The 13,746-nt window shown below is 46.3% G+C and overlaps 1 protein-coding gene across 35 annotated transcripts in view; it reads left to right on the forward strand.

Moving 5' to 3' along the window:
- Positions 1-13,746, forward strand: part of UBE2Q2 (ubiquitin conjugating enzyme E2 Q2) — a 68,878-nt gene that overhangs the window by 43,889 nt on the left and 11,243 nt on the right. For 16 of the 35 annotated variants that reach the window (XM_070053254.2, XM_070053251.2, XM_070053253.2 and 13 more), the window contains 2 exon segments: positions 6,365-6,423; positions 13,444-13,492. The exons of 4 other annotated variants lie outside the window; for them this stretch is intronic. In XM_070053254.2, coding sequence (XP_069909355.1) covers positions 6,365-6,423; positions 13,444-13,492 — 108 coding nt within the window. 35 annotated transcript variants of the gene reach the window in all.

Below are 13,746 nucleotides of genomic sequence, written 5' to 3' on the forward strand. Positions count from 1 at the left end.
TTTTTTTTTCTTTTGACAGGCAGAGTTAGAGAGACAGAGAGAAAGGTCTTCCTTCCATTGGTTCACTCCCAAAATGGCTGCTACGGCCGGAGCTGCGCTGATCCAGAGCCAGGCACTTCCTCCTGGTCTCTCATGCGGGTGCAGGGCCCAAGGACCTGGGCCATCCTCCACTGCACTCCCGGGCCACAGCAGAGAGCTGGTCTGGAAGAGGAGCAAACGGGACAGAATCCGGCACCCCATCCAGGACTAGAACCTGGGGAGCCGGCACCACAGGTGGAGGACTAGCCTAGTGGAGCCACGGTGTCGGCCATGATGAATGCATCTTAAACAGTGTTGAACAGAAGTTGTTTTGTAAGATGCCATTTATATAGAGGTCTGAAATAGGCAAAACTAATATTGTTAGAGTGTATATTCTCAGAGGAGGCAGCATCACCCCCAGTCGGGTGAAAGTTGGTTCTTGGAGTGAAAAACATCTTAGATATTATAATGATCTGCAGCCCTCTAAGGGGTTCCAGGGACAGGTGTTGGGCAGTTAAAATTCTGCTTATGGGGCCGGCACTATGGTGTAATGGGTAAAGCTGCCACCTGCAGCACTGGCATCCCATATAGGCACTGGTTCAAGTTCCGGCTGCTCCACTTCCAATCCAGCTCTCTGCTATGGCCTGGGGAAGCAGTGGAAGAAGGCCCAAGTCCTTGGGTCCCTGCACTTGCATGGGAGACCCGGAGGAAGCTCCTGGCTCCTGGCTTTGGATCAGCACAGCTCCTGCCTTTGCAGCCAATTGGAGAGTTAACTAGTGGATGGAAGACATCTCTCTCTGCCTCTTTTTCTCTCTCTGTAATTTTGACTTTCAAATAAATAAATCTTAAAAAAATGCTGCTTAGGACACTTGTATCCCATATCAGAGTGCCTGGTTTGAAACCTGGCTGTTCTAGTTTCCTACAAATGTGCACCCAGGGAAGACAGCAGATTATGGTCAGTATTTGGGTTCCTCCCACCCACATGGGAGACCAGGGTTGAGTTCTAGGCTTTTGGCTTCATCCTGGTCCAGCCCTGGCTATTGTGGGCATTTGGGGAGTTGAACCAGTAAATGAAGATCTCTGTCTCTGCATTTCAAATAAGAAAATTATAGTAAATCTTAAAAAATAGGCTGCAGAACATAGTGTATCTGTGGTGTGCAGATTGCATGGGAGATAGTAGGTGGTGGAATTAAGAAATTTCCTTTCTACCTCTGCCTTTTTGTAGATCTGCCTTTCAAATACATAAATTTAAAAAAAAAATTTCTACAGAGGCAGAAATGAGAAGAAAGCTGAGAAACCTGGGTTTATGAATTCATCCTTAGGCAATAAAAGACATTATTGCCATACAGGGTAGGAAAAAAGAGTCCATCTGGGTGGGCGTTGGAAACTGAGAGATCCCTGGGGGTCTTTCTGGCTTCTGGCTGTAGTCTGATTCTTGTCCAGAGTATTGGTTACCTGCTTTGCAGTAACTTCTACCTCTTAATTTTATGTACTTTTCTGGTTTTTATATTTAATAAAGCTTCTTCTAAAATGTTAAACAATAAAGATTAAAAATCAGTGGAGGTTGGTGCTGTGGTATAATGGGTGAAGCTGCCGCCTGCGGAGCCGGCATCCCATGTGGGCACCCATTAGAGGCCTATGCTTCTGATCCAGCTCTCTGCTGTGGCCTGGGAAAGCAGCAGATGGCCCAAGTGCTTGGGCCCCTGCACCCACGTGGGAGACCCGGAAGAAGCTCCTGGCTCCTGGCATTGGATTAGTTCAGCTCTGGCTGTTGCGGCCATCTGGAAAGTGGACCAGGGAATGGAAGACCACACCTTTCTCCTTCTCCCTCTACCTGTGCCTCTGCCTCTGCCTCTCTGTAACTCTGCCTTTAAAATAAATAAATTTTAAAAAAAAATCAATGTAATCTGGATAAAATTTTGATTTTGATTTAATACAGAATCTGGATAAAATGTAATGGTTTAGTCTTTAAAATATTGAATGTTTTGTTAAAAAACTAGAAAATGTTCCTAAGGGGCTAGCTTTTAATTATATGGAGCTTCTTTTGACGTGTTCCTTTACATTGAGAAGAAAACTGTTTGCAGTCATTATCTTGCAGACTTTGTTTTTCCACTTCAACTAAGTAGACTTTGCTGCGTTCACTGCTGTGGAGGACTTGGGGATATGAAGACATCTGAAGTATGTTTCAGGGTGGTGGATGGCACAGTGGTTAAGGTGCCATCTGCATTGCATTTGAGTGCCTGGTTCAAGCCCCACTCTGCTGCTGATCCAGCTGCCTTCCTGCATATGCCCTGGGAAGGCAGCAGATGATGGCTCAAGCAGATGATGGGTCCTTGCCACTCATGTCGAAGACCTGGACAGAGTTCTGGACTCCTGGCTTGGCCTGGCTGAATCTTGGCTATTGCCTGGATTAGTGTTTCTGGACCATGGCTCCTGACACCAGAAGGAAAGACCTGGAGGAAATAGGATTGTCCTGAGCTAACTGACTCAACCTTAAGCTGAAATAGCTAAGATATCAGCACTGGGATTCACAAACTATAGAGGACAGCAGGTGTGGCTCAGGTACTACAGGATGGAGCAAGAACAGTGTATGTGGCCGCAGTGTCCACAGTGACTACTGGAAGGTCATGAAGAACAACAGAACTGAGATGTGGTGCAGGCTGGAAAGGGGCAAAAGGAATGGGTGTGGCAGCTTGGTAAATCGGCTGTGCTGTGCTCCGAAGTTGTTTTTGGACTGTTCAGGCCACGTCTGAGTTACTGAGTGGAATTTTGAGGTAGTACTTTAAGAGGTTAATTTAGACAAATTGTTTTTTGCAGTGCTAGGGAACTCTAGTCTGTGGGCCGTAAAAGGCCCACAAATCATTTGGTCTGGCCCTGCCAAGCAACCAAGTCCGGGCTTGAAATTCGTAAGTCTCCAGCAGGCTAATTGTTGATGATTTTGCATGGTTCCATGAATGATGTTACAAAGCATGCAAATGGCCCTTGGCAGAAAAAACGTTCCCCAACCCTGGTTTAGAGAATAGTAACCAGGATTAGGAAGATATTCCATCTGTGTCCTAAGGTTCAACTGAATTTGGAGAAGAGGACGTAGGGGATGAAGATCACTGTGGTCAGTCATTTGTGGGACTGTATGTGGAATCATTAGTTTGAATTGTTTTGAAAGAAAACAAGGACTAAAACTGGAATGAGCCAAATTATAAAGAGGCAGTTTTCAGCTCAGTATAAGAAAGCGATTTGTAACTATGTAGAACCATCCGATGATGTAGTCTTTCAAAAACAGAACATTCTTCATTAAGAATGGCTTAGAAGGCCCACGTGTTACATTGGGAATCAGATAACTTTGAGATCCTGGTATGAGAGTCTCCTGAGTTCCTGAGTTAACAAATATAACTCTAACTTTGATGTCAGCAGTCATTTTCAACCTTACCATCTTATTTCTGTACAATCCTCATGACTTAGGGTGATCCGTGGATGGACCTTAACAAGTAAGACTCCCAGAATTTCATGCAGCGGAAGAACTGTTCTTAAAATGAACTCCATAAAATGAAGGAGTTTGCGCGTGGTCAGTTGAGAGGTTTTGGAGTGACTCTTTGGAGATGGCGTGTTTAAAGAGCCAAGCAATAGATATATGAGGTTGAACTTCACCAAGGTTTGCATCTGTGCTTTTCATTAGGTCTGTTAAATTTTGGGTCAAATGTTGAGTTACTTACGCAAACATACATTGTAACGGTCATTAAATTGGTGTCTTGTGTTGCTGGATTTCTTATTCTTTTCTTTCTTTTTCTTTTGACAGGCAGAGTTAGAGAGACAGAGAAAGGTCTTCCTTCCGTTGGTTCACCCCACAAATGGCCGCTGCGGCCGGCGCACCGCGCTGATCTGAATGCAGGAGCCAGGTGCTTCTCCTGGTCTCCCATGGGGTGCAGGGCCCAAGCACTTGGGCCATCCTCCACTGCCTTTCTGGGCCACAGCAGAGAGCTGGACTGGAAGAGGGGCATCCAGGACTAGAACCCGGTGCCCCCAACTGGGTCTAGAACCTGGGGTGCTGGTGCTGCAGGCAGAGGATTAGCCTAGTGAGCCATGGCTGATTTCTTACTTTTCTAACGTGTAGTAGAAATCTAAGATCATCTATTTTTGCCATCAAAAGTATGCTTTATCTTCTTTGGTATGATTAGGTCTTCATGATTTTTTTATGTTCCTCTGAATGTTATTGAGGGCAGGCAGAGAGGGAGATAAAGTAAGTTACTGAAATCATACTGCTTATTCTCCCTTTAAAACTGTATTTTTGTTTTCCTTGGAAATGGATTAAACAAATTTTGTTTAGATCTCTTACACTCAGCTTTTTTTTTTTTTTTTTTTTTTTTTTTTTACTTTTTTTTTGTGGTTTTAAACAGTAATTTATGGGGGCAAGCACTGTGGCATGGTAGGCTAAGCTTCTGCCTGTGGCACTGGTATCCTGCTTGGGGGCCGGTTTATGTCCTGGCTATTCCTCTTTCAATCTAGCTACCTGCTAATGCACCTGGGAAAGCAGCAGAGGATAGCCCAAATGAGCTTAGGAGTGGGCCAGCCCCAGCCATTGTAGCCATTTGGGGAGTGAACCAGCAGATGGAAGATCTCTCTCTCCTCCTCTCTCTTTCTGTAACTCTGCCTCTCAAATAATTTTTTTAAATGATTTATTTCAGGAGCTTCTTGCTGGGTCTCCCACAGGGGTGCAGGGGCCCAAGGACTTGGGCCATCCTTCGCTGCTTTCCCAGGTGCATTAGCAGGGAGCTAGATTGAAAGAGGAACAGCCAGGACAAAAACTGGCACCCACATAGGATACCAGCACCACAGGTGGCAGCTTTAACTGCTGAGCCACAGTGTCGGCCCCAAATGTACCATCTTTTAAAAAAAATGTAAGAGGCAGAGAGCACATGCAAGTGCGTGAGCTAGCAGGCTCTGGGTTACTCCACAAATGCTTGTGATGGCTGGGCCTGGGTCAGGCCAGAGCTGGGAGCCAGGAACTCAGCGTTGGTTTGCGTGGAGGTGGCCAGGATCCAGCTACTTGACCATCACTTGCTGCCTCCCAGGGTGCACCCTCGCAGGAAGCTGGAGTTGAGAGCAGAGCTCTGGGACTCAAGCTCAGGCACTGATTAGGGATGCTAGTGTCCCAGCTGGCGTCTCCACCACCAGGTCCAGCCCAGCCCCGATTTGATCCTCTTGTGGGTGACTTCTGCTGGTCTTTGCTACGTGTTCCTTTTTCTTTTGGGTTAACACTTTTTATTCCTGCGGTTTCCCACCTCTGTTATCTTGGTAGCTAAGTGTTCTCCCAGTCTTTCTACAGTCACAATACATGTTCTTGCTTAATATGAATCTATCTTGTGTCTTATTTTCCTCACTTTCTACCTTTTTGCCTTTTCTAGCTTCATTCTGGGTATTTCTTACCTTTTTTCCAGTTTATTAAGCTTTCTTTTAGGTTTGCATAGTGGTTAAACCCACCCATTAAAATTCACTTCAGTATTGCATTTGTTTCTAAATTTCAGAACTTCCATATGGTTCATTCTCGTAATTCTAAGTTAGGTTTTCAGTCTTGTCCTTTCTCCCTTATACTTAGAATTATCTTGAAGTGTCTGCTGACTCGCTCCCGTGTGTGTGTGCCTGTCGCTTGCTCTTTCTGAGCGTGTCCGCTGCAGGCCTCCTGTGGCTGGCTGCCGTGGTGGTGGAACTTCGGCGTGAAGTCCGAGCCTTGCGTGGGTTCTTCCCCACAGAAGCCCCGGGCTGCCTCTGCCAGCCAGGGACGGTGGTGATCAGCAGCTGGACTTCATTCTCTGGGCAGATGCCGGTGTGTCCTTCAGGTCCCAACTTGCAGGCTGTAGACTCATCAGTGCCTCCCCTTGGCGGCCACTGAGCTCCAGTTTTTAATCTCTCTACCTGTGTCTGAGTTCAGTCCCTCTTGATAATCTCTTACCTTTTGGGAAGACAAGCTAAGGGAAAATAGGACTCTGCTCTCTGGGGTGCCTTCTGTTTCTCCTCCTGTTAGCCCTACAGTTCTTACATTGTCCATCTTTTCTAGATGTGGGCCAGAAGATCCATCTAGATGGCCTAGTCATTGGAATGGTTCCTTTGGAGAGCTCTGTTGAAAGTGGAACCTGTACATGTATTTCATCAGTTTACCAAGACATTATTCTATATGGGCTTCTTACGACTTTATACTTCCTTTGGCTTTACATTTTATTTTTGGTACTAATTTTATGATCATTCATCATCAGTAATAAATATGTACATTCATTATAGACTTTTTAAAATCTTCTAAATAGTACAGTTTTAAGGATGTTCTTAGGTTAATTAAACTTGCCTGTTTGCTTTCTAGGATAACTTTCCGTTTGATCCTCCATTTGTCCGAGTGGTGTTACCTGTTCTCTCAGGAGGGTAAGTTGAAGTGGCTGCTTTTTTTTGGATAACGTGCCTCAGGATCGTTTGGAGGTCTGGTTGAATCCTAGGAGGCCTAGGGCATGAGGCTGTGCCCTGGGGGTTCTGACCTAGGACATGAGGCTGTGCCCTGGGGGTTCTGACCTAGGACATGAGGCTGTGCCCTGGGGGTTCTGACCTAGGGCATGAGGCTGTGCCCTGGGGGTTCTGACCTAGGGCATGAGGCTGTGCCCTGGGGGTTCTGACCTAGGACATGAGGCTGTGCCCTGGGGGTTCTGACCTAGGACATGAGGCTGTGCCCTGGGGGTTCTGACCTAGGACATGAGGCTGTGCCCTGGGGGTTCTGACCTAGGACATGAGGCTGTGCCCTGGGGGTTCTGACCTAGGACATGAGGCTGTGCCCTGGGGGTTCTGACCTAGGACATGAGGCTGTGCCCTGGGGGTTCTGACCTAGGACATGAGGCTGTGCCCTGGGGGTTCTGACCTAGGACATGAGGCTGTGCCCTGGGGGTTGAGGCCTAGGACATGAGGCTGTGCCCTGGGGGTTCTGACCTAGGACATGAGGCTGTGCCCTGGGGGTTCTGACCTAGGGCATGAGGCTGTGCCCTGGGGGTTCTGACCTAGGACATGAGGCTGTGCCCTGGGGGTTCTGACCTAGGACATGAGGCTGTGCCCTGGGGGTTCTGACCTAGGGCATGAGGCTGTGCCCTGGGGGTTCTGACCTAGGGCATGAGGCTGTGCCCTGGGGGTTCTGACCTAGGACATGAGGCTGTGCCCTGGGGGTTCTGACCTAGGACATGAGGCTGTGCCCTGGGGGTTCTGACCAGTAGACCTGGGCGGGAGCGCCTTCGTTTCTGAGGAGTCCCACGTGCAGGCACTGCCGCCGCCCTGGAGCCTGCATTCAGAACTGTTGTGGGTTGATAGGTGGCGTTTAGAGCACCTTCTTAGAAGTATCGCACCATGAAAAGCCACGTGGTTTTCAGACATAAATTGCGATTAGAGGTTGAGTGAGTCCCACATACCTGTGATCCTGCTTCACTTCTAGGATCACCACAGGAGCTGTGATGGCCTGTGGAGCATGTGTTCACCAGTAGTGAGTACAGTTCAGGAGAGTCAAATGACAGTTGCCATGCAGCTTTTATTCTACAGATTTATTTATTTTATTTGAAATTCAGAGTTACACAGAGAAGGAGAGGCGGGTGCGGGGCGGGGCGAGAGACTGAGAGATCCTCCATCTGGTGGTTCACTCCCCAAATGGCTGCAATGGCCAGAGCTGCGCCAATTCGAAGCCAGGAGCTGGGAGCTTCCTCTGGGTCTCCCACGTGGGTGCAGGGGCCCAAGGACTCGGGCCATCTTCTGCTGCTTTCCCAGGCCACAGCAGAGAGCTGGATCGGAAGTGGAGCAGGCGGGTCTCAAACCAGCACCCATATGGGATGCCGGCACTGTAGGCGGCGGCTTAACCCGCTACACCACAGCACCAGCCCCTGCCGTGCAATTTTTGTTAAAGCCTGAATTGCTGCTTTTTGGTTAAAAATATTAATGTAGGGTGGGACAAAAAATCAAAATGTATGCCTAAGCTAGTTATGAAATGTGTTTTAGAGCCCTCTGGTGTAGGAGTGGCTAAACCAATTTGAGAATTTTGAACACTTAACAAAGTCCACTTTGTGAGGTACTCCATATTGTGGTGATTAAAATCTAAAAATATTGGTTGAGATAGTAATATTTATGTTAAAATTAATGGGAAATATGCTAAAAAGCGATTTGGGAGCTTTCTGTGGAGCGTCCCTGTTCTACGCTTGTTGCAGTTAGTTATCTTTTTGCCTTCATTCTTATGTGTGCTTTTTGGGATCAAACCCTGTTAAGAATTGTGTCTCTGAGTAGTCAGAATTTGTCACCAGCTGTGGTGTTGACTTAGTACAGAGGTAATGGAGCATGATGTGTACCTGCACATTCAGTTGAAGAAGTGGCTTTAAAAGTTGTGTGTGGCACGTAGATGTCCTGAGTCCATCTGAGGTCTACCTGGAGTAGCATCGCCTGAGCGTTCACACACCTGCAGTCTGGTTGGTTCCGGATCGGCCAGAATGTCCTGCGAGCACCAGGATGGTGTTCTGCCAAGATTACAGGGCTTTGGGAAATTGGGCTCGGAATATTCTCTACAGAGAGCTTCCTGGGGCCTTAGTGTGTCCTCCCTGGAAGGTGTTAGCCATCTTTTCCCACAGTCATCTTAGTAACTGCTTTGTTTTTACTCTCTGGGAAGTGCTGCTGTGTTAGGAATCTAGGGGTTGGAGGTGGCTCCCGTGTGTGTGGGGCAGAGCAAGGACAGCTGCAGCAGTCCCTGAGTAGCTGGACCTCAAGGGTCTACAGGGCTCTGTGGCAGAAGCTGCTGCAGGCTGCTTACAAGCATCCTGTTAGGAGGAGTGGAGATCTAGGACTGTGTAAAGTTTTGTTTGCTCTCTTTTAAAGTTTCCCTAGACTGTTTTGGATCATGCAGTAAAAATGCCATAAAAAGTACTTGTCCGGTCTTAAAGTCTCATGATCAGTTTTCGAGGTTGAATGTTAGGTAACTGGACCAAATATTTACATACACAAAATAAACCTAGGACTGAAAAATGGTAAATGTTTAACCTTTATGTGTCTTGCTCACAACACCAGCTTTTTTCTAGCCACCAACCTTAATGTTAACGTATACCTTTCTTTATGAAATGTTTCTGATTGGACTTAACTGTTGTGCTTCAGTTTTACGTGCTTCATAAAATTGTTTAATCAGAGCCTACTCGAGAGAAAAAATGATAAAGGAAAAGATTTGGAAAAATTCAGTAAATTCAGCATAAATACATAAAAGTTTTTTTTATCAGAGTACTTTCAAATATTATAAAATTGTATAAGTTTTTCATATTTTGTGAGAAATTGCAGGTTTTTATAATATTAAGTACCTTGCCATCTACTAGTGGGAATCTATACATGAAGTTACTGTTAATATCATTTAGATTTCTAAAACCTATGACATGGTTTATCTTCATTGAGTTTTTTTCCTTTTGGCCACACTGGGGTTATTGTCCCTAATGCTCATATGAATAAGTTGAATAAGTCAACTTTGACTTACCCAAAAAAACTTCTGACTCCTAATGAAGTGTTTTCATTATGCCCAAAGCCAGTTATATAAAAGATTAAAAATATTAAGTGCTCCGTGACTGTCGGGTGTGAGGTGTGGACAGGAGGTTAAAGGAGCAGTGAGTGGCTCTGACTCTGCAGGGCAGCACGAAGTAGGTGAGGTCTCAGGTCTGGGAATGTGCGTGGGAATTGGTCAGCTGGTGGAGGCTGGAAGAACATTATCCACCTAGGTGAAAGGAAGTGTAATCACCTATTTAGGGAAGAATGCAATGTGCTTAGAGTATGCCAGACCGATCTGAGCTGTAATACAAGGGGTGGGGATAGGACTTACACAGAGCAGCATAGGAAATGGCGCTGCCACCATTTCTTGTACCGCAGCTTGGTGACAGGGCCTGTGATTTTTTTTCTGGTAAGCAGATCATTACCTGTGGACACTGAATTCATCCTTTATAGAAAGCTGAATCAGAAACATGAATAACAGTGAGGAAAGTGTTTGAGGAAGATAAATCTGATGATAGAAGAGATTAGAAACTATAGTCACAAAGCGTGGAAGGATGGGATGCAAGTGGAGGGGCTAAGCTGCTGTCTTAGAGCCAGTGCTGAGAACTTCAGTTAGTGATGGAAGTGCCAGGGGCATGGAACCTGGAAGCTTCACAATGGCTTGGTCCTCTGGGGAGTCGTCTACTTTGGGAAGAAATGAAAGTACTGATGAAACAGCTTGCAATCTTGGAATCGGGGTGAAGTTAGGTATTTTGTGATTCCAGATAGATGATGGATTTTTTTTTTTCTTTTTAAGATTTACTTACTTATTTGAAAGAGTGAGGGAGTTGGGGGAAAGAATGAGATCTTCATCTACTTCAAATGTGTGTAGCACCCAGAGCTGGGCCAGGTTGAAGCCGAGAGCCTGGAACTCCATCCTGGTCTCCCGTCTGGGTGGCAGGGGCCCAAGCACTTGGGCCACCTTCCACTGCTATCCCAGGCCACAGCAGAGAGCTGGATCGGAAGTGGGGCAGCCAGGACTCCAACTGGCGCCCATGTGGGATGCCAGCACTGTGTGCGGCAGCTTTACCCACTACGCCACAGCGCTGGCCCCTGTGCAGCTATTTCCACTGCATGATTTCAGAAAATATCCCCCAGTCATAACCATTCACAGCTGCTCCCAAACCCTTCTCTGCCCTCCCTCCTACTCTGGCAACCACTAATCTGCTTTCTGGCTACATTTGCCTATCCTGGATATTTTGTATAAATGGAATCATACAAAATTGTGATCTTTTGGAACTGGTTTCTTTTCAATAATTCAAATGGGTGAATGAGCTTAGGGTACTGTTTGTTATGCACCTGAATTTTTAAATTGAAAGTGTTACTGTGACTACTTATGTGACCTATTATCCTTAGATGACCTTTATAGATTGTCACTTTGTGACAATTCTTTGTATTGTTTTTGAACTGTTTTGACTTTCAGCAGGAGTTCTTTGAGGCAGAGAATAGTAAGTTTGCTGCACAGTGATAAAATGAGTGTAATTCAGTACAGAAATAGAACTGACCACTTCATTTACGTGTAAGTGCTGCTCGGTGTACATATATTTTTTTTCTAAGAAAGTATTTATTTGAAAGAGTTACAGAGAGGCAGAGGCAGAGACAGAGGGGTCTTCCATCCGCTGCTGGTTCACTCTCCCAAATGGCAACAGTGGCTGGAGCTAGGCCGATCCAAAGCCAGGAACTAGAAGCTTCTTCTGGGTCTCCCACGTGGTTGCAGAGGCTCAAGGACTTGGTCCATCTTCTGCTTTCCCAGGCCACAGCAGAGAGCTGGATCAGAAGTGGAGCAGCTGGGACTCAAACCGGCGCCCACATGGGATGCAGGCACTGCAGGCAGTGGCTTTACCTGCTATGGCACAATGCCAGCCCCTCAGAGTATATATGAAGGAAAGGATCCCTTACCTCACTCTTCGTGTAGGTTACTAGAACTACTTCTGTCTTGTGTTTAGATATCCAGCATACATTTTTGTGGCTATTATGTGTATATACAAGCATATTTTGATTTGATCTGCAAATGGTGAAACTTTCTTCCTGCCTGACGAGTCCTTTGTCCCTGCCCCTGCCCTCGCTGCAGAGAAGAATTCTCAGTGGAAGGGTAGGGGTTGGATAACGGGTCACTGGTGTACCTTGCATTCGCCCTTCCCTGAAACAAATCTCTTCCTCCCTCCTTCCTCCCCTCCCTCCCCTCCTCCTTCCCTTGCTCCCTTCCCTTAAGATTTATTTATTTATTTGAAAGTCAGTATTAGAGAGAGAGCAAACTTCCATCCCATGGCTCACTCCCTAGATAGCTACAATGGCTAGGACTGGGCCAGGCTGGAGCCAGAAGCCAGGAGCTTCATCCAGGTCTCCACTTGGGAGGCAGGGGCTGCCTTCCACTGCTTTCCTAGAGGCATTAGCAGGGAACTGGACCAGAAATGGAGCAACTGGGACTTGAACCAGAGCTCATATGGAATGCTGGCATCACAGGCAGCAAGCAGCTTAATCCACCGCGCCACAGTGCTGGCCCCAAGCTTCTAATGGGAAGATCAAGTGTGGAAATAATTAGTTGATAGATGATTAGACTTTGAGCAGAATCTAAATGAGAGCAAGGGTCTTTTGTCAGTCACCAGTAGTCAATATATACAGGACACTCTTGTAGCCCGGGGGGAGAATCAGAGAATTGAAGTTAAATTTCTGTGTTTTGGGCATGTAGGCAAATACACAGAGTTTTTGGTTGTTAATTCTTGTGGCTCTCCACCTGTTTAATTTTTGGTGCGTTTTTCTTTCCCTCCCATTACACTTCCACTTTGAAAAGAGCAGTTGGAGGGACACTCACTTGAGTTCCCCAGGGTGGGGGAGCTGAAGAGCACTTCTTTCTCACATCTCATTGTTAGTTTACTGTAACAATGATTAATGTTAATAGTGTGCAGCAGACATTTTAGATACTTTGTTTCTTTGCAAAGTGGTTTGGCTTGGTCAGCATGAGGCTGCATCTGGTTAGCAAGAAAGGAAGGTTGGCAGGCCAGAGTAGCCGTGGTCAGCTGTGTGGAGAAAGAGAGAGCATCATTTGGAAGGAGGGCAGTGGCGGAATCCCAGGCAGGGCAGGGCGGGGCTCAAGCTCAGGCAGAGCGCAGAGCGGTTCGCATGGCCCCAGCAGTGCTCTGAGCCTCGGTGCTTTCAGGGTTACCGCGGTGCATCTTCCAACGTCATCAGCCCTCTGATTTCTCTTTGTAAGCATGATGTCAGTGTGTTTTGAAATTTAAAATACCTTTAATGGAGGAGTGAAATTAATTTGTCTGAGAAAGGACAAAAAGGTTGAGGAATCTTGACCCGAACAGTGATTTCCCAAAGGGACACCTGGGAAACCCCCCGGAAGTTGCCTTGGCTCAGAGAACAGTCCTTGAGCTGTCTCAGAGAGGCCCTGTGGCCTTCTGTTCTCACAGGAGAGTGGACATGAGCAATTTAAGCCATACAATGTCACACAGGTGTTCTTTATTGTGGATAGGCTAGGGGTGGTGCTGTTGTCAGGAAAACCTCCTGGCTGTGTGATGTGGAGAAGTCTCAGATGCGTGGGACACTTGAATGCTAACTAAGGAGACTGATTCTTTGGCTCTTGTTCTCTGGAATATTTGGGGCTAAGTAGTTTCTGACATTTTAAAACTCTGAAAGTATTGTTACTAAGAAGTTTTTTTTTTTTTTAAACTGACTATAGAGCACGATCATTAGAATTTAAAAATTATCCATAGATTTAACATCACTAACAGCTGTTTTCATTTTTGCATATTACATCGAGCCTTGTGTGCATACTTTTCTTAGTAATGTTACTTTCAAAGTATATTGAGAAGGAATGCTGCGATCTGGAGAGTTTTGTGTGATTCCTTTTTTCTTTTTAAGGTATGTGTTGGGTGGAGGAGCATTGTGTATGGAACTTCTCACAAAACAGGTGAACTTCTTATTTTTTTCTTTCAATTTTATTTTTATTTATTTGTTTGAGAGACAGACACAGCCAAACAGAGCTCCTGTTCACTGGTTAACTCTCCAAATGCCTGCAGCAGCCAGGGTTGAGACTAAAGGTTGGGAACCAGGAAACTCAATCCAGGTCTCCCAGGTGGATGGCAGGGACCCAACCACTTGAGCCATCACCTGCTGCCTTCTAGGGTCCGCACTGCGAGGACGCTGGCATTGGGAGCTGGGGCC

This window comes from Oryctolagus cuniculus, chromosome 12 (assembly GCF_051225735.1).
Source record: "Oryctolagus cuniculus isolate XC-2025 breed Fujian yellow rabbit chromosome 12, ASM5122573v1, whole genome shotgun sequence".
Taxonomy (NCBI): domain Eukaryota; kingdom Metazoa; phylum Chordata; class Mammalia; order Lagomorpha; family Leporidae; genus Oryctolagus; species Oryctolagus cuniculus.